At 36.0% G+C, this 21,002-nt stretch overlaps 1 protein-coding gene across 10 annotated transcripts in view; it reads left to right on the forward strand.

Moving 5' to 3' along the window:
• The window catches only part of Tjp1 (tight junction protein 1), a 331,764-nt gene that overhangs the window by 237,355 nt on the left and 73,407 nt on the right, over positions 1-21,002 (forward strand). Inside the window, exon 1 of one of the 10 annotated variants that reach the window (XM_078051282.1) lies at positions 5,791-5,931. The exons of the other annotated variants lie outside the window; for them this stretch is intronic. Within the exon in view, the coding sequence (XP_077907408.1) occupies positions 5,905-5,931 (27 nt within the window). The 5' untranslated portion in view covers positions 5,791-5,904. Of the gene's footprint in view, positions 1-5,790; positions 5,932-21,002 lie in introns of those variants that run through there. 10 annotated transcript variants of the gene reach the window in all.

Below are 21,002 nucleotides of genomic sequence, written 5' to 3' on the forward strand. Positions count from 1 at the left end.
AAAAAAAACGAATTTCACAATCATAAATAATGTCTATCATTTGTTTAAACACCACAAAACCATATATTCTTATATATCTGTTCCTCTATTCCTCTATTTGCACACACAAACACACACACACACACACAAATAAAAACATGGAAAGCCATCTGGAAACAAACTTTCGGGTTAGGTTTAAATAATCATTTTCTTGGGTAATCAGAAGGGAAATGCAGTGGATGAGATCCTGTTGGTTTTTCAAATATATCTTACATGAACCTTTTACCGAAGGAATGTATACCAGTATTATTTGTGAAATTAAGGGGGATTCCAAAAGGTCTGGACATTTATTAATAGAGAGACCCAGAGCTGGTCGGCAGCTCTTGAGAAGCCTGTCACAAACTGTTAGAAAAGCATCTAAAGAAGAGATGGGCTTTGTGCTATCTATATGATCTGGGGCCCAGTGCAAAATGAACATCAGGGCTCCTTGTTCAACAAGCAGAAATACATGCTCTTAAATGAACATATACCATGTAGCCTTTGCTTTTCTCCTATAGTCTATATCTTTCCATGTTTTTATTTACTATTTAATGTCATTCCAAGTAAAAAAAAAATTGAATTATTAGCTTGAATCTTACTATTCATTTTGTGCAACACCAGTTTTTTTGAATACTTAGTTCATATGAGGAGATACTGAAATTATACAATTCATACTTTGTGGCTTGTCTCTGGAGTATGCCTCAAGCTGGCCAAAAGAGACAAAATCAGCCAGTCTTGGAGAGATTGGAAGGTAAGAGAGAAGACTGCATTCCCAGGCACAGCACTAGTACAGGGAGCACGCTATGTCAGGCTTGGGGAGCATAATCACAGCATGACAGACCCACCCAGGGCCCTGGGTCCCACTTGCACATGTGTTGGGCCTGCTGGCTTGATGAGTGTCCTCAAAAGTCTACAATGTCCTGCAAGGAATAAAGTCTGGGGAAATTGAGTCACATGCCTCCTGCTCCAACCCACAGCAGTCACCGAGGATTGTTAAAATTCCATGGCTAGACATCTTGGTTCCTGATTCTCTGCTAGGCCTCTTGGAGGCCTACCAAGAAGTGGGCTCCAGCCAGCTGACCGCCAGAAAGGAAGTGGTTCTACCTGTCTGGGGTTCTTGTACAATCAAAGATACTGGTGTACACACATTGGTTCCCACCCCTTGCTCAGATCTTTGTCATGGACAGAAGTGGTAGAACAGGGTGGAAGAAGACCAGCAGGGACATTAGAGGGTACAGTATGGGATATCTCAGAAATCCTCCTGACAAGTGACTAGATATAGGAATGTGTGACAGCAGAAGCCCCAAGTCCCGAGTGCACACCCCACTGTCACATAAACTTTCATTTACAAAACACTTATCCAAAACTGAAATTTTTAAGATTTAAAACCACAGTTGCAGGCCATTCTGCAGAACACTTCTGTGCTAGGGCCCTTTATACCTTCGCTGATACACACCTTGGGAGGTAGCCAGGAGACACCAGTGGTTGTTTTTATTTTATTTTTTTGCCCTCTGGGTTTAATATGGGAGACACTAAAAGAAGCTTGAATTCTGAGGTGGACTTACTTGGCTAAAATGAGAATGAAGTTAATGGAGTCAGGATACAACCAGGAGGGTCAGTCCCACCCCTGCCCAACCTCAGTTCCCAGTCCAGGAGAAGAAAAGCAGGTGCTCTGGATAGGTCTGTCAGTGTTTTAGTAGGAAGGGAAGGGAGTTTCCATTCTTCAAGTTCTATTCTCTTTATGGATTCTGGAAAGAAATGTTTTTGCTTGGGTTGGGGATGGGGGTCTATGAGGAATCACTAGGAGAGTATAGGAGATGTATAATAGCTGTTGTAGAGAATAGAAGAAACACTGCTCAGAGATGAGTCAGAAGCTGCTTGCCAGCCTGGCTGGTTCAATAGTTATAGGCTTTTGGAGCCTCCAAACTGCCTGGTTATATAATATTTAGGACCCTTAAGAGAAAGTTCCACCTTGCCAAAGTCAGAGGAAAGGTGGATCCAAAGGAGGAGTTCTTTTTAGGAAAATACTCTCATTTATTCTGAAATGAATAAAAAAATGACTTGATTTTAGTGCTTACATGTCTTTTTTTTAAAAAAATGAAATAACTCTGGCAAATGAATATAATTTTCATTGTAGTGAAATGTACTTGATATAAAATTTGCCATTTTAACTAATGTGCATAATTTGTAATGTTTATTTTAAAATAAGATTAAAGAGTTGGTAATCCTCTACCACCCTAAACTGTTTTTTAAAAATTTTACTGGTATTAAATCCAGAAGCTTTCTGAGTCTTAAAAATGGTAACCCTTTAACATTGTTATACAACTTTATTGGCAGAGGAAAATTCTGAAGCAGTTTATATAATTTTAATTATATGACATAGGAGTGATATTAGGATGACTTATATTTTTATTTTATAGTGCTTTGATAAAGTTTTCCTACTTTTAGGATTCTGTATATATTTTCTTTTATAACTTTATCAAGATTGCCTCATGCTCCACTGTGGTGTCCTAATACTTCCTCTTAGCAGTTCATGCATAAATGCATAGCTCCTACCAAAAGTAAAACAAAGATGCTTTTCTGAAGATCTGTTTTGCAATGGAAACATAAACATACATATGTAAAATGTAGATAATGGATATAGTTGTTCATTAGGTCAAAACTTTAATAAGTTTTACTAAGATTTACAAAGATTTTACACAAACCATGTTTCTTTCATTTTGAGCCGCAGACACCAGATATCCCACAGGAAGTTGTCTTTGTAAGTGTTGTGGTTTTTTAGTTTCCTGTTCAGTAGCAGTAGATGATCAGAAATAAATCTGTACATGGAGAGAAGTTCTTGGTTAAACTTTATTGGAACTCATTAAATGAGAATCTCTAATTTACGTGTATTTCTTTCTATTTCATTGATGTACAGGAATTATGACCACATTAATCTTGATATAATTTGAAAAAATTTTGGTATTCAATTGATAAACTCCTAATTATTAATGTTAAGGGTGAGTCTTTGAGATTATAATTTATGCTCTCTACTTCATATCAAAGCACCTTCTCAAAAATGAACTGTAGAAATACAAATATGTTTTTAATTCTCAACAAGTGTTTTAACTTTACCTTTATCAACAAAAACTTTCCCTTGGTTATTTAGAGAGAAGGAGATACATCAAAATATAATTTGATTTAAATACTTAAAATAACTATACAGTTTAACACATAGTTCAGTTTAGATACAGTTTAATTTAGCTATTTAGAATATCATTTATAGGCCGGGCAGGGTGGCACACTCCTTTAATTCCAGTGACTTGGGAGGCTGAGGCAGAAGGATTGCTAAAGGACAGCCTAGGCAACTTAGGGACACCCTGACTCAAAAATAAGAATAAACAAGGGCTCAGGGGTAGAGTTCTCCTGGATTCAATCCCCAGTACCACAATTCTTTTTTAATTAAAAAAAAGTACAATTTCAAAGGGATTCTGTTATTCACTGAAATAAAGCATAATCTCAATTTTTTATTGATCTTTTTTCCTTTTGGGGAGGTGCTAAGGTACTAAGGATAGAACCCGGCCCTCCAGCATGCTATATAAGCACTCTACCACTGAGCCACATTCCCACCTGCTTGATTATCATTTTTGAAGCAAAGCATTCTCAATGTGGAATATTTTTGCTTGATATCATTGTTTAAAACCATGGCAAAATTAAAACTATAATCAAATATATTAGTTTGGTGACAAATTGTTGTCATCTAGCACTTAAAATACATATTGGGGTTGATATAAGAATGATAAATGAGAAAAAGGTACAGACGTCAGTGCATTTGTAGATATTACCCCCAGATTTAGGTGTCATTAAAGACACCCCACCTTGATCTATGCAAGTTATCCATATTGTACATTTTATTAAATTGTGAAGACAATCTGAAAGGTCTTCTACAACCACCTTTTAAATAAAACATTTCTACCAAAATTTAAAAAATGGTGTTTGTTCATAATCACCATTCTTAAGCAAATAAATAAGAGTGTCCAAAGACAAAACAATCATACATGATTTTACTTTAAAACAAATGATTTAGACCATTTTTAGGCAGGAAAAAAAGAATGAAAAGAGTAAGGGTTTACTTTGAAGAATGCCCTGTTGTAGTTCATATAGCTTTGAGTTACAAAATATATGGTACTTTGTTGAAGCCTTAATTGATGTTTACATACCATATATGGATATTTCTTGGTTACAATTAAGTTTGATGTTTTCCTACAGTTGAATTCTAAAGAAAAAAAGTTTAAAATCTATCGTGTATGCGCCCCACCCCCCCCATTTCTTGTGTGCCTTTTTTGGCACTAGAATTTTGTATAGATGTTATTTAATTTTACTAAGAATTTCTGACATTTGTAAGGAGCTTTACTTTTTTTTTTCTGACATGTTTATTTCTTTTGTTAAACTAAATTTACTTAATGGCATTGTGCCACTAGACAGTGTTGTTTCTTTCATACTGCAGACCCACAAAAGTGCCCACTCAAACCCTCCAGCATATCCAGCTTAGAGGAGCTTTACATTTTACAAAGTGTAAATTAATGAGGGTGGTAATGTTTCCCTACATACAGATTCTTTGGTGTTTAGCAAGGCCATACGTAGACATTGGGGGAGTGTGTGTAGCGGGTGATTAAACTGAAAGGTGGACTGCGCATCTTTACATCCTTTTCTGCCCAGCTTGAGCAGGAGGAAAACGGTTTAAAAACGCAGGACATCCTGGCCCCTTTACTCGCCAAGAATTTCAGCAAACTTGATGGCTAAAACCATACTTCTGAGATCCCTGTCTAGCTGGGAGGAAGGAAGTGTAGCTTTGGATATATCTTGGGGCCTAAAGTGAGGTGGGCCCGGTTACCATAGGCCTCTTGGGTGTTTCTCAGGTCGCTTGCCCCTAGAAGTGCTCCTGATGTGTGACCAGTTTTGTTATGGCAGTCGGTTTGTCCTAAAGGAGAGCAGCGTCCTAAGCCTGTTAGAGCGCCTCAGAGACGCAAGAATGCATTCTGTCTTCAAAGGGGCAACAACGCCCAGACACAAGGCGACAGCTGTGACCATGAATATTTCCACAGTTAAGGAAACGACAGTCAGGTATTTGCCAGGCCAGTCTTTCCTGCCACACTGCAGCGTTGGGCTGATCCAGCCTGGCTTGTTGAGGAGCAAGTGGACAGGTCTCTGTTGGTAGTCGAAAAGCGGGGTTGAGGACCTCAGTGGGGGTCAAAATCTGTCGGACTTCGATTAAAAACAAACAAACACACACTCCGGAAAGCCTCCCAGGGCGGTGGAAGCTGCCTTCAAGTTTCTTGGGTAACGGGGCTTTTCCTTGGACGCCTCTGGTCGGACCCCGGCCGCGGCCCCGCCCCCCCGATCTCGCCCCGCCCCCGGCCCGCCCCCGCTCGGCCGGGCATGCTCAGTGAGTGGGCCGGGCTGGCAGGTTTGCGTGGCTGCCCGGAGTTGCCGGCGTCGGCTCAGCCCGCCGACGCCGCGCCCCTTCGCGGCCGCGCGCTCCGGGGAAGTTACGTGTGGAAGCCGGCTTCCGAGGAGACGCCGGAGGCCTCGGGCGCTGCCGAGTGGCGTGCGGGTGGGGCCGACGTGGCCGGGCTGGTAGAGCTTTGGGAGGCCGAACGGGCGGCTGCAGTCGGAGGGAGGCGCCGATCGGGCGCGCCCCGAGAAGACCCGGGCGGGGCGGACGCTTCCTGGACTTTTGTCCGAGTTGAATCCCCTCCCCGTGGGCCGGGCCTTTCCGCCCGCTCCCGCCCCAGTCCCGCTCGCTCCCGGGAGATGTTTATTTGGGCTGTGGCGTGAGGACCGGGCGGGCCGGTGGCGCGGAGTTTCGGGTCCGAGGAACCTCGCGCGGCGCTGGAGAGAGACAAGATGTCCGCCAGGGCCGCGGCCGCCAAGGTGAGAGCCTCCGCGGCCGCCTGGGCCAGACCCGGCCGCGGCGAGTGCGGCCGCCTGCCGGCGTCGGGCCGCGCCCCGCCCTCCCCCGCAGGCGAAAGCCCAGGCGCCGGGGGCGGCGGCGGCGGCGGCTGTGCGTGGGGGGGTGGGGAACCGGACTGGCGCTGGGCGGTGGGTTGCTCTGGTCGTGCCAGGGCTGGGGAAGCCCGTGGGAGGGGGCTGCGGGCGCGTAGAACCGCCGTCGGGACAGGTGCACTGCTGCCGGTGTCTGGTTCCTGCTCGCGGCCGGCAGGGACGCGCAACAGGTCTTGCGCGGGGAAACTCTGCGCCCACTTAGGGTTCTCCCTTGCCGGTGGCGAGCTTGAGTCCAGGTTTGGGGTGCTACCTCCAGCAGGCCGGTAGCTGCCGTCTTGGAAGGAGTGGTTTGTCCCCGGCGAAACCGTGTAGTTTCGATCTGATGTCACCCGCTTTGGTATGCGCTAGGTAGCGATAAGACGTTGAGACAGCATACAACCTGCGAGTAGTAGGTCGGATATTTTCAAGCTGTATTATTTAAGATACCTTTGAAGAAACTAAGTTCTTAACATTCTTTAGTAGTATGAGTTAACTTCCAAAAATAACGCAAAATACCCCTACACATGAGCAGTCAGATGAATTCGTAAACTAAAATTAGTAAAGATCCGTGGATTTAGCACAAAAAGTAACTTTTCCTATTAATTTCCCCATGTGCTCTGAAGTATTGTTATTTTCTCAATTCCTTTATATTAACTTGTGTGTTACTTTGAAAAGCTCAAATTTCCCCAAACCAGTTAAAATCCCCCTTTCCTTTTGTACATTTTAACCTTTTTCATCATAAAGTGACATTTGCTCATCAAACAATAACAGGAATACCAAAATGTGAAAAGTAAAAATCTTCCCTTAAAAAAAAATCACCTCGTTACTTTAAATATTATATAGAGGTAGGATTTTTTTTTGTATTTATTTTTTGTTTGAATTGTTTATTCATTATATCCAGAAGGTATAATATGCGCCTGAAGATTCTTAACTCTTAACAGGACTTTTTCTGACTGGCAGAAATTAGCAGTTACATTTAGTATTGAGTTGATTTTTTTTTAGGAAATATAGTAATCTTTGTAATCTTCCTTTTTTTTTAAGAAAAATTTAATTTGTACTTTTTTGAGCTTTAATTGATGAAGTACAGTCTAAACATAAAACTTGACCCAAAGATTTAGATTAAAAGGAAAATTTTGCTATGTTTTTAAAGTAAGATCACATTATTTACCTTTTCTGGGGCTTCCTTTCCTAGGAGGAAAGACTTTGTTTCCGTATTACACAGAATATCACTTTGTTCCTGAAGTGTGATATGTGGTACTTGATACTCAAGATAACACAGTTTTAAAGGGTTATGTCAATTATGGAGAGAAATGTTTTCAGTAGATACTCATAGTAAGATGATTTAGAAGGAGCACTGCTTTTACTCTTAAATTATGGTATTGAGATTTTTGGGAATATTGAGAAATTTCCTTGAATATTACATTGTAGGGATGTTAGCATGAAATATTTATAAAATGGAAGTTGAAAATGTATATCTTTAAATGCTGCATTATGGGACCATCTTGAAATCTTACATAGAACAGTTCTTTCCCTAAATCCCATTTAATTTTTTAAGGTGATCCAAATGCTTAGGAACCACAGTTCCTTCTACTCCCTAAGTTAAAAACAAAAACAAATCAAAACAAAACAAACCCCATAGACATTAATTTTGCACTTCTTTGCTTTTAGCCCAATAGTTGTGCAACTCTTGACTACTTTAAAGTTCTTATAATGGTTGAAGTTTTTAATGCCATGAATATGCTTCACCTTAGATCATCATTGCCTAGTACAGACATTTAACTTGTTTCTAGGATTTTGCTATTGCAGAAAGTATATCTTATGTGCTGATATTTATACTTTTGTATATATACACTTATTCCTATATGACATATTCTTTTTTTAATATTTATTTTTAGTTTTAGGTGGATACTATATCTATTTTTATGTGGTGTTGAGGATCGAACCCAGTGCCTCCTGAATGCCAGGCGAGCGCACTACCACTTGAGCCACATATCCAGCCCCATGGCAAATTCTTTAAAATGAAAACTGGTGGGTCAAAGAGTATGTGCGTTTGAAATACACCACTAAATTTTTCCCAGAGACTACCCAGGAACAAATATAACAAATCTTGATGAGTTGCCTGAATTTTAATGATGGACAAAAAATTTGATCAATGGGATAAAACAGTATAATTTCTGGATGAAGAGTCAATATTGTAGAATTTCCCATTTTCCTCCTAGTTGATGGATAAAAGCAGTATAATTCCAAATAGAATTCCAGGGTGGTAGTGTAGAAAATTCAACATATTGGTCAGGGAGTTTACCTGATAAGTAAAATGATCAATAGCCAGGAAATTTTGGAAAAAGGAGGCCTTGTAAGAAATTGTAATTTGATGTAAATTCAAAGCCAAGTAGTATATCAGCTGAAGAACAGAGATGGACTTTTAATGCTTGTGTTGAGCTGCATTTATCAGATACTGTTCTATGTGCTTAATTACATTCTTACAGTAATCTTTTGAAGTAAGCACTGGGTTAAGAAATTGAAACAAAGTAACTTGCCTCTGTTCAGGTAGCCTATAAGAGGGAAAATTACAGTTATGAGGTAAATTTATAGTATAGATTTTTGAGGAAAGGATAGGTTATTCAGTAGTACTAAAACTGTTGATTATCCACTTTTTAAAATATTTGTTTTCTGCCTTAAAGGTCCACCCTTTCCCTCAACCCAAATGAAGCCTAAATTTTTTGGGGGGTGGGGTGGGGGAGGGGAGGAAGCAAACAAAATAAGTCACAAAATACTTGCAGAAAATATAGAGCACATTTTTTTTTTTTAAATATGCCTGGATTGGCAGGGACTTCTCTGCATGATATTGAATAATAAAGGGAAAAAAGCTTTTACATGCATGATATACATCTGAATTTGTGAACAAAATTTTGTTCAGTAATGCACCTGATACAAAATTATTTGAAAGTTGAAAATAGAAATTTGAGGGTGGTTCCCTGCTTTTTAAAAGAATTATCTAATTATGTAAGAAAATGCTTTGAATAATTATTAGGAACATTTTCATTGGTTGAATCATAGAAAGTGGTTGGATGAAGTAGAATTGGCTGCTGAATTTTCAAGCTATTTCTCATTGGAGGAAACAATAAAATTTAAGATTGTTATTATATATGCTTATTATTTTATTGTGTGCTTTAGTGTTTTTATGTCTCAGGGATAATTTTCTTCCCCAGTGGCTATGTCTGAAATTAAAATGTAGGTTAATATGGAAATGATTTATACCCGTTTTTACCATTATACTACTAATTTATAATCTCAAGAATCAATTTATTTTATCAGTTAAAGTACAATGGACTTTTTTCAATAGTTGAACATTTTTAAAAGTTAAGAACTGCAGAAAATAGCTAAGCTAATGAATAAAGCTAATTATGAAATCAGTATTTACAGTTAGAAATTGTTTCTTGAGTAACAGTAACAAAAGAGTTTTAATTTTGGTACTTAACAGATCAGTGCATATTTGCTTCATTCTGCTTTAAAAGTAAAATAAAGACTTACTGTGGTTTATGAACATTCACTTAATTGTGTCTGCCAACTTTTAATGGTCTTCACTGTAGTAATACTTTGATGAGTCTGCTCAGCTTGTACAATATTTTTCACTAGGATTACTTTTGTAGTGTTTTTGACAAAGCATTTAATTTATTAGTATACTTGGCATTTTAGATTCTTATATAGTTGTCGATAACTCCATTTTTTTAACTCTTAAACTTGTTTTTAGGATATTTATATAAGAGTTACTTTTCAAATCATACCGTGGCTTTTCTCCCAACTAATGTTTTCTTGTTGGGAGCTTGCAGACTGAAATTTTATTTCAGATTTAAGGAAGATTTAGGCTGCATATCAGTGATAGAGGTCAGTCATCCACACCAACAGATAATGAGGTTGAAAGCAATCTGTGGTTTTCAGGGCTATAATGCAGTATATATAGCACTGCTTCTGGTTTGGTTTGAAGGAAAAACAATTATAGTAGTTTCAGTCTTTTTTTTTTTTTCCCCATCTCTTTTTTTCCCCAATCCTGGAAACAATGTTCTGGCTCTGAGTTTTTACTTGCTCTTTAATCTTTTTTTTCTATTTAGAGACCAAACATAAACTCAGTACAGTTCTAAGAATAAAACTGAGTAGAAATAAGATAGATCACAATGCTGCCAAGGAAAATGTCTTTTAAAATAATAGTTTTTGTGAAAAATTTGGAAGCGTAACTGTTTCTTGACGTAAACCTGATGTGATAAAAATTTGATCTACTAAAAGATTAGGAATCTAGCTGTAAATTATTATGTGTAGTGTGACCATCTCTGACTGCTCAGTCACAGAACTTTCCAGGTCCACACAGCACTTTCACACACTCAGCACCGAGTCCTGACTGAGCAGCATAGTAGCTGAAGATAAGCCAGTGAAATGAACAAAATTATTTTTTATTGGCTATATCTAGACTGATATTCCTGAAATATTTGACTGGAACTTGGTTTGCATCTCAGATGAAAAGCAAGTTCCAAGACAATCCTGAAAATCCTTATTTAATATTTAATTTTAACTTTTAATATCATGGATTTTTAATTTAATTTGACCTGTTTCAGAACAATATTTCCTGTATAAACTGGTAATAAAAATAGGCCTTTGCTATCTCTAACCTAGAGTTCTTCTTTACTTATTTATTGTAGAGAAGAGTGGCTTCAGGTTGCTCCTTTATGGGTTAGCAAGGTAACTTTATTTCCATTTCTTCTTTTTTTTTTTTGTTCTTTTTTTTTTATTGGTTGTTCAAAACATTACAAAGCTCATGACATATCATCTTTCATACATTTGATTCAAGTGGGTTATGAACTCCCATTCCAGTCCTTCTTAAACAGTAAATTCTTAATAATGAGAAGTATGTGGGGAGGACATGGGTAGAGAGTTTCATTTCACATCCTAAAAATGGATGGAAACAATGGACTCTGAATGATTACACCACAGAGCACTGATTTAGATCAGAAGAAAAAAATAAAGTTTGGTTATAGGTACATTTCAGTTACCAGAATAACCTATTTTGCACCGAAAGAAGCCTGGGAAGTAGGTTGATTGATGATTGAACTCAGACATCCTAGTTTATCATATGCAGAAAGGTAAAAAAAGAAGCTGATATTACGTTCTTTGGATATTAATTAGGGCCATAAGGTTAGCATATATCTGAAGTAAATTTTTTTTTTTTGCTCAGCTGAAATATTTTCAGGTTTTATTTTTTAAATAGTGTATATATTCTCAACGATCAAAAAGTTCATTTTCTGTCTTGGTTATTTGGGGAATTTTTACTTTTTTGAAATTGTCACTGATATTTTGGGGGTTTATAGATAGTTTCTGATGACTGAATATTACATGCTAAATTTGATGATTAGCTCCTCTAATTTGGTATGTAATTCTAAAATTTAAGATACCAGTAATGACTAGTTCTTTTTGTTAGCTTAACAAACATTAATTGAGCACATTTTGTTTTAGATCCCTGTCCTCTAGAAGCTCATAGTTTTCAGCTCCTCTATGTTGTAATAGTCAATGTGAAATGTGTAATTCATTGTTCTAAGAACCAACGCATTTGCATTGTTTACTCTTAAAAAGTAAGTATGAGCAAGCAAACTCGCACTCATCCTGTAATAGCATTCTGGTGTTTTCTTGGTTGAGTGAGTTGGTGGAGAACTGTGTCTGTGTAGTTTCTGCATTTTTTCCTGTTTGAACTGAATCTGGATACATCCTCAGAGGTGTTTTTAGTAAGTTTGGTATATTTCAATTGGAGAAAGAGATTGAAATTACAAAAGTACCTGAAACTTACAGTTCTTTATACTCCTCAAATATACTGACCTGGAACATGGACACTATGCTAGCTTTACTCTTTACAGTTAGGGTCTAACAAGTTGTGAAATATGTAACAATATTGATTTTTAAATGGTATTTTATGTTCAACATATACTCATGCCCAATGTGTTCCAGGTACCTTTGTTGGTGTAGTGAGCAGTGAACACACCTCTGTTCTGATGGATGATAGAGTATTTTAATAGTGAGCATAGACAGCAACAAATTAAATACTGTAACACAATAATAAGTGTTAGAATTCCTAACATGCTATTTCTGTTTAACAGTCCCTCCTTCCCAAAGTGTTACTTATTTTCTGATTTTTCTTTATAATTTTGCTACCTAAATATGCATTCCATCAACACTGTAGTTTTGTTTCTTTCTAATCTTAACACAAACAGAATCTTCCTGTGTGGTCTGTTGTGTGGAATTTTTTGTTTTGTTTTTTGACTGAGCACTGTTTGAAGATGATCCATCTTTTGGGTAACTGGTTCTTTAGTTTTTTTTTTTTGGGGGGGGGTTACTGGGGATTGAACTTGGGGCACTTAACCACTGAGCCATATCCCCAGCCCTTTTTTTGTATTTTATTTAGAGACAGGATCTCATTGAGTTGGTTAGGACCTTGCTAAGCTGTGGAGACTGGCTTTGAACTTGCTATCCTTCTGCCTCAGCCTCCATGTCGCTGGGATTACAGATGTGTGCCTCTTTGTCCATTGATTCATTAGTTTTCATTGTATTCATTTATAAACTTCACACTGATTTATTATATAAGGACTTACTATCATATTGGCTTTGGGGAAAAATAATTTATTTTAGACTTTTATGGGGATTTTTTGAAGGCAAATATTATACACATATGTCAAAGGAGAAAGAATTAAGTGTCATAGCCAGTCATTGGCATACTAGCAGTTGTATGAAAGGTGGTAAGCTGCTTTTGGTGTTCTTATGTTTACCCTGACATTAAGTTTGTCTTAATTTGTGGAACGTTTTATGATTCTTAGAACCATTATTTTAAAGTGTTTCAGTAGGTATATACTTATCTCCCCTGATCAGACCACTAAAAGCCACTTTTTATAAATACATGTTTTGGACAAAAGTAAAAAGATGTCTGCCTTTTGAAATAAAATAGTAGGAAATTTTTCTTGGTAGTCACATAAAGGAACTTGAGGAGACTTCACTGATTTTTTTTTTTTAAATAGTGATACATATTGAACAATTTAGTTAAACAAAAGTACAGAAACCCATATTTTGATGCTGTATCACCTTAAAATCAGAAGACAGTGATCCTGACAAGTATTTTATATTAAAGTTGTAAGTGTCAGAAATATGTGTAAATAATAGTGGCCCTTCATGTTTAGTGCTGACTCTGACAGATAACTGAGCTAAGTGTTTTATGTGAATGATCACATTTGATCTTAACAATTTTGTTAGGTACTACTGTTAATCTGAGGCTATATTTACTTATTATAGCTAGTTGAACATCTTACCTCATAACTCATACAAGCGTATATATATATATATCTTCATACATTCTAAGTAAGCGTCAGATGAGTTTGGAATGGTGTTAGGTGAGTCTTAGATCAGACAAATGATATGAATCATGAAAGCTGGAAGAGAGTGCAGACTGGACTGAAGGAAGCAGCTATTGCTCAGCTCAAGCTGATTGTTGTTTTGGAGGAAGGAAGGCTGGATCTTCCAGTTTTTCAAAATGGATTGTAAATCTGGATTTTTACATTTCCTGACTTATAGGTTGCCAGCTAATGTATGCCTTTTCATTGCAAAATATAGTGCTATATGTATAAAAGTACATAAAACAATTGTACATTAATGAATTATTATACAGTGAACTCCATATAAACAACATTCATCTGTTGGTAGGCCAGATCCTATACAGAGAGAGATTCAGTAATATAAAGACTGAAAGGATTTTCATTGAATAACCCTAAGTTTATGTCACTTCCTGTCTGAGTTTGGGTTCTAGAATCTGTGTCCTGTATCTACCACTTAATAGCTGTTTTCTTATCTGTTAAAAAAATATATGAGTATAAAAATGCAAACAGTACTCGTCTTGAGATACTTGTGTACTCAGAACCTAACACGTAGTAAACTATTATGTTAGTTCAGTCTTTTTTAGAACATTTTAGGTGAAGCTCAGATAAGGTGCATGTTGAAATTATGGTTTTGTGTGTATGCATATATGTACATAAATATTTATTTCTGAACAATGATTAGCCTGTAGATTAGTAGTGGTTTTAGCCCAGCAAGATGTTTTGTGGTTTGAGGGAAGGTTCGTAGGCTTCTGAAATGCTTACTGAAAAATTTATTACAGTGACATTAAAAGATATAGTCTTTAGTCTGATGGATTAGGCAATAGGCTTTAAAGACCATTTCAAATCCATCATACCTGGCTCAGTTTTGATATTTACCTAGTATGGTGAATGAATGATTAGAAAGTTTTGTTTAGCTTTTGACCTGCATATCATGTCTTTCCACGTGTTCCATCTGTACTTTTTCTATTTACATCTCTTCTCCCCAACAATGCCTGCCACCCTATTGATATAATAGCCTCCTAGAGAGTATGGCACCCCCCTCTTTCTCTTACAAACTTTTTCTAAAATAATTTTCCAAAATTCAGGTTTGATTAGTTTCTCCCCCACCTCATTCACACATTCAGATTCCTCCTAAAATTCCTATTTTTAACTGCCTTTAGAAGTAAAAGATGAAAATTCATAACATAGATTCACTTCTAGTACACTGTTGGCCTTCTGTTTACCCCTGTAGCCTCACCTTGCATCATTCCCTTATTCTCTGATCCTAAGCTATGCTTTCCTCATTTTTAGTTCCTAGCAGTTACTCTACTTCCTACTAACTTCTTCTCTTGACACTATGTGTAGCCTCACCTTGCATCATTCTTCTTATTCTCTGATCCTAAGCTATGCTTTCCTCATTTTTAGTTCCTAGCAGTTATTCTACTTCCTACTAACTTCTCCTGACACTATTTTTTTCCCCATAGTGCTTATTTAAGCCTGTGATAATATGTTTAGTCGTGAAGTGCTTTGATCATCATCATCTGGTTCTCCCACTAGACTGTAAGCTCCATGTTCTCCAAGGTCATCTTGCTTATGTCTGGTTATCTGCAATTTAACACAGTGTCTAGAACACAATAAACTCAAACATTTGAATGAATGAGACTCTCTTCTGGCCCAGGGCTTTTGATTGTGCTGTTTTCTCTACCAGGAAAGTTTCCCACTTCTAACCCTTATTCACCTGGCACCTGGCCCTCAATTCTTAATTCCTTAAGAATTTTGTCCTGAATCCAGAAAGTAGGTCAGAACTCTGTGCTTTATGCTCCCTCTTCTGTCCCTCCACAGTGCTTACAACAACTTATTCTTAGTTGTCTTTTGGCTATTTGATTAAAATTGGGTGTCTCTTCTAGGTGAGAGTTGCTTCTTTCTCTTCTTATTTATTTGCTGATAACATTAGACCATCTCAGAATGAGCCTAGAAACTCTCAGAAGTCTTCTCCAACACTAGCTGCATTTTTCTTACTTTTTTGAAAGGGAAGGCAGTTGCTAGAGTAGCTAGCCTAGGAAATTTTGCTTAATACTAGGCCATTCTTGGTTTGAGTTTTTATTAGATTGGAAATTCTAGTCTCCTTACGTTATCTTTCCTTTTTGAAGTGGAAAATTTTAAATCCATGTAAAAGTAAATGAATATAGTGAATCTACTCTCAACTAGTATAGTTATCCAATTTATGTTCAAATGTATTTTAGTTTTAAATATATATTTACATATATTTATATAATATATAAATCATTGTGTCCTTCACATGATTTTGAAGTAAATGTCAAACATTTTCTCTTCTGTTAATATTTGAGTACGGATCTGCCAAAGAATAAGAACACTTTTAAAAAGTATATAGCTATAGTACCATTGTCAAACTTTAAAAATAAATTCTAAATCAACTAGTATTTTCTAGTTCTTTTAAATATTTAACTTTTCCTTTTAATGTGTGTGTGTGTGTGTGTGTGTGTGTGTGTGTGTGTGTGTAAATCAGGATCTGAATAAGGACCTCTTAATTATGATTTACATATCTTATATCTAGCTCTTGGGTATACAAGGTCCCCCATGTTTCTCTCATCTCCCCCTCATTAGCTTGCAGTTTTACTGGTTAAGGAACTGGATTGTTTGTCCTGTAGAATTTTTCTCAGTCTGGATTTTGGTCTTGCTTCATTGTAGTGGTTACAGTGGCACTCAGCCCTCTATACTTCCTACAAGTTGGTAATTGGAGGTAAAACATTTCTGTCCAATAAGAATATTAGGTAAAATACCACGATGTAATTTAACATTTTCTAGTAGCCACACTGAAAATTTTTAAGGTAAAATTCATCTTAACATTTTATTTAATTCATTTATCCAAAATATTGCTATTTTGGCATATAATAATATAAAACTTAGAAATGAGGTGTTTCATATTTTTTTATATTCAATACTTGAAAGCTATTTGTTGTGTATTTTATACATGTCAACCCATCTCAGTTTAGAATAGGCACACTTTAAGTGCTCATTAGCCACATGTGACTGGCTATTATATTAGTACAGATCTAGAGCAGTGATCAGATTTGGATTTGATTTTTTTTTTCTTTTTAATACTACTACTTCATAAGTGGTATAGTTCCAGGGGTTTTGTTGTTGCTATTTTAAGTGAGGTTAGCAGCTATAATCAGTGGCTAGATTTCTTAATTCACTAGGTATTGCAAAATGATAATGCTCAAGTTTTATTATTTCTTCTACATTTATTATCAGGAATACCACTAAAAAGAGAAACTTCACTTTATCCACTGATTACCCAGTGGTACTGTTTTTATAGGAAAGGCAGAATGGATATTTAGCTTAATCCCTTCTTTAAATCTACTTTTTTTTCCCCAAAAGACTGCAATGTCAGTGCTTATCATTTTTTCACATCACTGCACAAATGGGTGAATGGAAGTATATTTGATATATTTCAATCCTTATTGCCAAGCTATTTTATTTTGAATCTTATATAATCATTAAGGTGAATAAATCTTTGGTATATACAGATTTTTGCCCAACATATATATCAAGAAGGAACATTATTTGCAACTCAAGAGTTTTTCTTAGTTTTTATGCCCTTGCAGTTGATGCATATACAAGGATAACCCTATCCTGACTTCTAACAGTGTAGGTCACTTTTGCTTGTTTTTTATTTTTTTTAAATCACATGTGCCATTTTTCATGGGTTATAAAATTAATTTCTTCATTGTCAAATATCAAAAATTAAAAAAATATGTACTCTGAAGCTAATCTTTTTTTCAAAACTGTAAGTATGTAAATATGCTTTTCAAAAACCAAAATTAGTATCTTTTTTGCATTGTTTTCCCATATACCTCCAAACTGTTTTAAAAAAATTTTTGGAATATTAATTGCTGTGCAGTTTCATCATTCATTTGTAATATAGTTGGTGTTTGTATATTTGTTACTGTTTTTGATTCTTCTTTGCTGCCCCACCCCCCCATACACATCCTTTTCTTTATTGGTTTTAATGACTAATTTTTCTAATGTGTGAATGGTGTGTCATGGAGTAATAGTGGTTCTAAAAATCAGGGTTAAATACAAAAAAGATAAATTTAGAGAAATGTCACTCTTCATCTTTGTTATCCCATTCTCTTCTTCCTTTCTACCTGGAAAATTTTGAGAGGCCTTTTCTCTGCCTCCAGCCATTATAAAATACCATACCTAAAAATAGTTCTGTTTTTGATAACTGGAAAGCATTCTTGATTTTAAGCTTTCCCAAGGTATCTAACTGTACCTAATGGAAATTTCTCAATGTTTAATGTGCACAATATGGTAACTTATTTAAGCGGATATTCTTTCTAGATAAGCAATAAATATAAGTTGCCTTTGAACTTGTTTTTAGCAAACTTCAGGCTTGATCAAAAAATTCCAGGTCAACTATGTCTTTCTTCCAACTTTTAATATTTCCTAATTTTATGTATCTTATCCTTTTTCTCCTGAATTGTAAATCAAACGCTGGACACAAAGTATTTCTAAATTTAACTGATGTTGAATATAGTACTGGATGCTAAATTTACTTCACTTATATTTAGACTTCTGCCCTATAATTGTTGTGCTCTTGGTTTTTTTGTTTGTTTGTTTTGTTGTTTTGCACTTTTATTTTGATAATTATTTTAACTCTTATGTTTAGTGAGTATTATCTTCTTGTATTTGTGAAGTGTGTTAAATCTCCAGGAATGTCTCTAGGACCTCTCTTCATTTGACTTTTGATGGACCTTTTTTACTACCTTTTGGGTATCTCAGTTTGAGAATTTAAAAGCCAACCCTCAGTCAATACAAATACATACCTTTTTTTTTTTTCACTTTCATCCCTTATCCTACTTTCTTTGTACTTCATTCTTATAGCAGTGATCAGAATTTGAAATTAAATACAAAGTGAAATTTCATAGAGGGGACCATCCTTGTATTTCCTGCTAAGTTCCTGGCTCATTATTATCTCAGTAGTTAATCTCACATTTTATTTTGGATGAGGAAAAAAGCCAGTAACAACAACAAACCCAACAAAAACACTTGGAAGCATAAAAGAAATCAGAAACAATTCAGTGTAGCAGTTTAGCTTATAGAAATAACCTAGAAAGTGCACCAGAGTGTCACTTTTCTTTACTACTTGGTTTCCTAGTGGGGGAATGTAAGTCATCAGGAAATTGTTTAGCATGCTGAATAATCTGTTTTAGGTATGTATTTAGTAATGTTTAAGGGTCTAATTTTTAAAAATTTCAAGGAAATTTTGTTCTTTTATGATATCAGATAAATAAGATATATTGTTCTCAAATTGAGAGATCTTCAGTTTGTATTTCCTGTTAATAAATGATGTTTTGTATTAGCGCCATTGATTTTCTTGTACCCTTACTGTTGGCTCCTTCTTAAGTTCCTTTGGTTCTTCCTTTTTTTTTTTTTTTTTAATCCCCCAAAATATTGTAGTCCACAGGGTTATCTTAGTCCTTTGGTAATTGGATCTTTTCTTTAGGTTTCCAGGATGCTACCTTGTTAATTACTCTTAGATCCTATTTACTCCACATCTCAGTCTTGATTTTCAAACCTGTATATCCAGTGGCTACTTGCCATGTCTGCTCTGATGGTTCCATAGGCACCTTAAATTAAGCATTTCTGAAACTTCATTTTAAGTCTTCCTGCCTTTCCACTCAGCTGCTTAATTCAGAACAAGTCATTTTTAACTCTTCCCATCTTTTCACTTTAACTTTCTATCTGGTCGTCTTGCTTCAAATCCATATTCCACATTATAGTCTTTATAATGAATTTTGACTATATTTGATATCTAAAATTTATTAGTGTCTTCCTATTGAGTTTAAAATTCTTGGCATCACATCATAAGGTTTGTTGTGATGTGGTACTTTTGTAACTTCTCTTTTTACCCCCTTCCCTATTCCACAAATTATACAACTCTGTCATATCAAAGCAGCTGTCTTCTCAGTTCTTGTGCCCTCCTGTCTTTCCTCATTTGATTTGTAATCAGTCCTAAAGAATGGTGAAACTGCCTAGAATTGGGACCTGGAGTTTTGGCAGGAAGCCCTTTAGAGTTGGTGATCTGAGTAGTGTCTTTGCCAGCTGGAGCTTAGAACAAAGGAACCAAACAAACTCTTGGCAGATTCTGAAATGCAGCTTTTTGCTTCTTCAGAAATTGTGATTCTAGTCAGTTGGTGCTGACTTTGTAGAAATGTACACAGAACTAATCTAGCAACCACGAAGTACAATCACTTTTGATGCCTTCATGTTTCACTGATCATTTAATTTTTAGTCTGCTCTTTGACATTATAGTTTTATAGAAATTTGGAGCTGGAAAGACCTTTTTACTTGAGATAATCTTGTCCAGTTTCCTAATTCTATAGGAGAGTAAAAAGTAAGGTCACATTTCTAGTTTATGACAGATTTGGGCTCTGGACTCATTATTTCTGAGCTAGTTCATTTTCTGTTTAATAACATCTTCATAGATACTAGGGGATAATAGTAGTAAAATCATGCTTATGGGGAATTATACACTTTTCCTTTGGTCTCCCACAAGTTGAAGTGCTTTGAAAATGAGACTAGGGGTTTAGCAGAAGATCCTTGTGCAAGTTATGTGACTAGTCATTCTGCATTTTTTAAAATAAGGCAAATTTTAAGCAAGTTTACAGCAAGAATATAAAGTTTTGAAAATCATTTATTTGCCTAAGTAATAAATATTATAAAACAGTGCAGAAGGGAGCATAGTACTAAGATTCCCCACCCTGATTTCTATTTTCTCTGTACTTCAGAGGCTTTTGTTTCTTTCATCTTTCTAAAGAGCCCCCTTTTCTAAAACATCAAAATTCTGTTATTAATGATTTTTTTCTGTATGTAGTCCCCATTAAAATAATTCTTAGTAAATTTACTGCTACAAAATATTTTTAGTCAATTTTAGTTTTAATTTCTGAATGATTTACTAATTTTTAACCCCAGAATTTTATCATTATCATTTTCAAATGTAACAAAGTTGAAGAAATTTTATAGTAGATTTCTGAATTCTGACCATTGAGAGTCTACCACTATCATTTTACTATATTGGTATCATTCCATGCCTATGTGTTATCCATCGAACCATCCTTCAGTTCATTCAGAACTCCTCAAGGATTGCCTTATGTACCAAAAAAAGAGACAGAATTTTCTGCTTTTGCCACTGATGCAATGAAAGGATAGAGGGTGGAAAGAGAAGACAAGGTCTATGGTTTAAACTAGAAATACTTATTCTGTTTTTAAAGCTGATGATGATAAAGAGTGGTAAGGTGTAGTAACTCATATGGATTAAATTGATTTAGTGTGTTGGGTCAAGACAGTAACTAGTAATTCCTTTTGTTATTTCATGTTTTGTTATTTATTTGTACATAGGTCTCCTTTCAGAGAACTAAATCAAGGTAATAAAAGCTCATTTTGACTTTAACAGAGGAGTGAGATATATTATCATTTGGGGGAAACCATTGAGTTATTTGAGAAGTATACTTGTCTGATTCCTCCCTTAAAAAATCATGTTAATTGGAATAT

Source organism: Ictidomys tridecemlineatus, chromosome 5 (genome assembly GCF_052094955.1).
Source record: "Ictidomys tridecemlineatus isolate mIctTri1 chromosome 5, mIctTri1.hap1, whole genome shotgun sequence".
Taxonomy (NCBI): Eukaryota; Metazoa; Chordata; class Mammalia; order Rodentia; family Sciuridae; genus Ictidomys; species Ictidomys tridecemlineatus.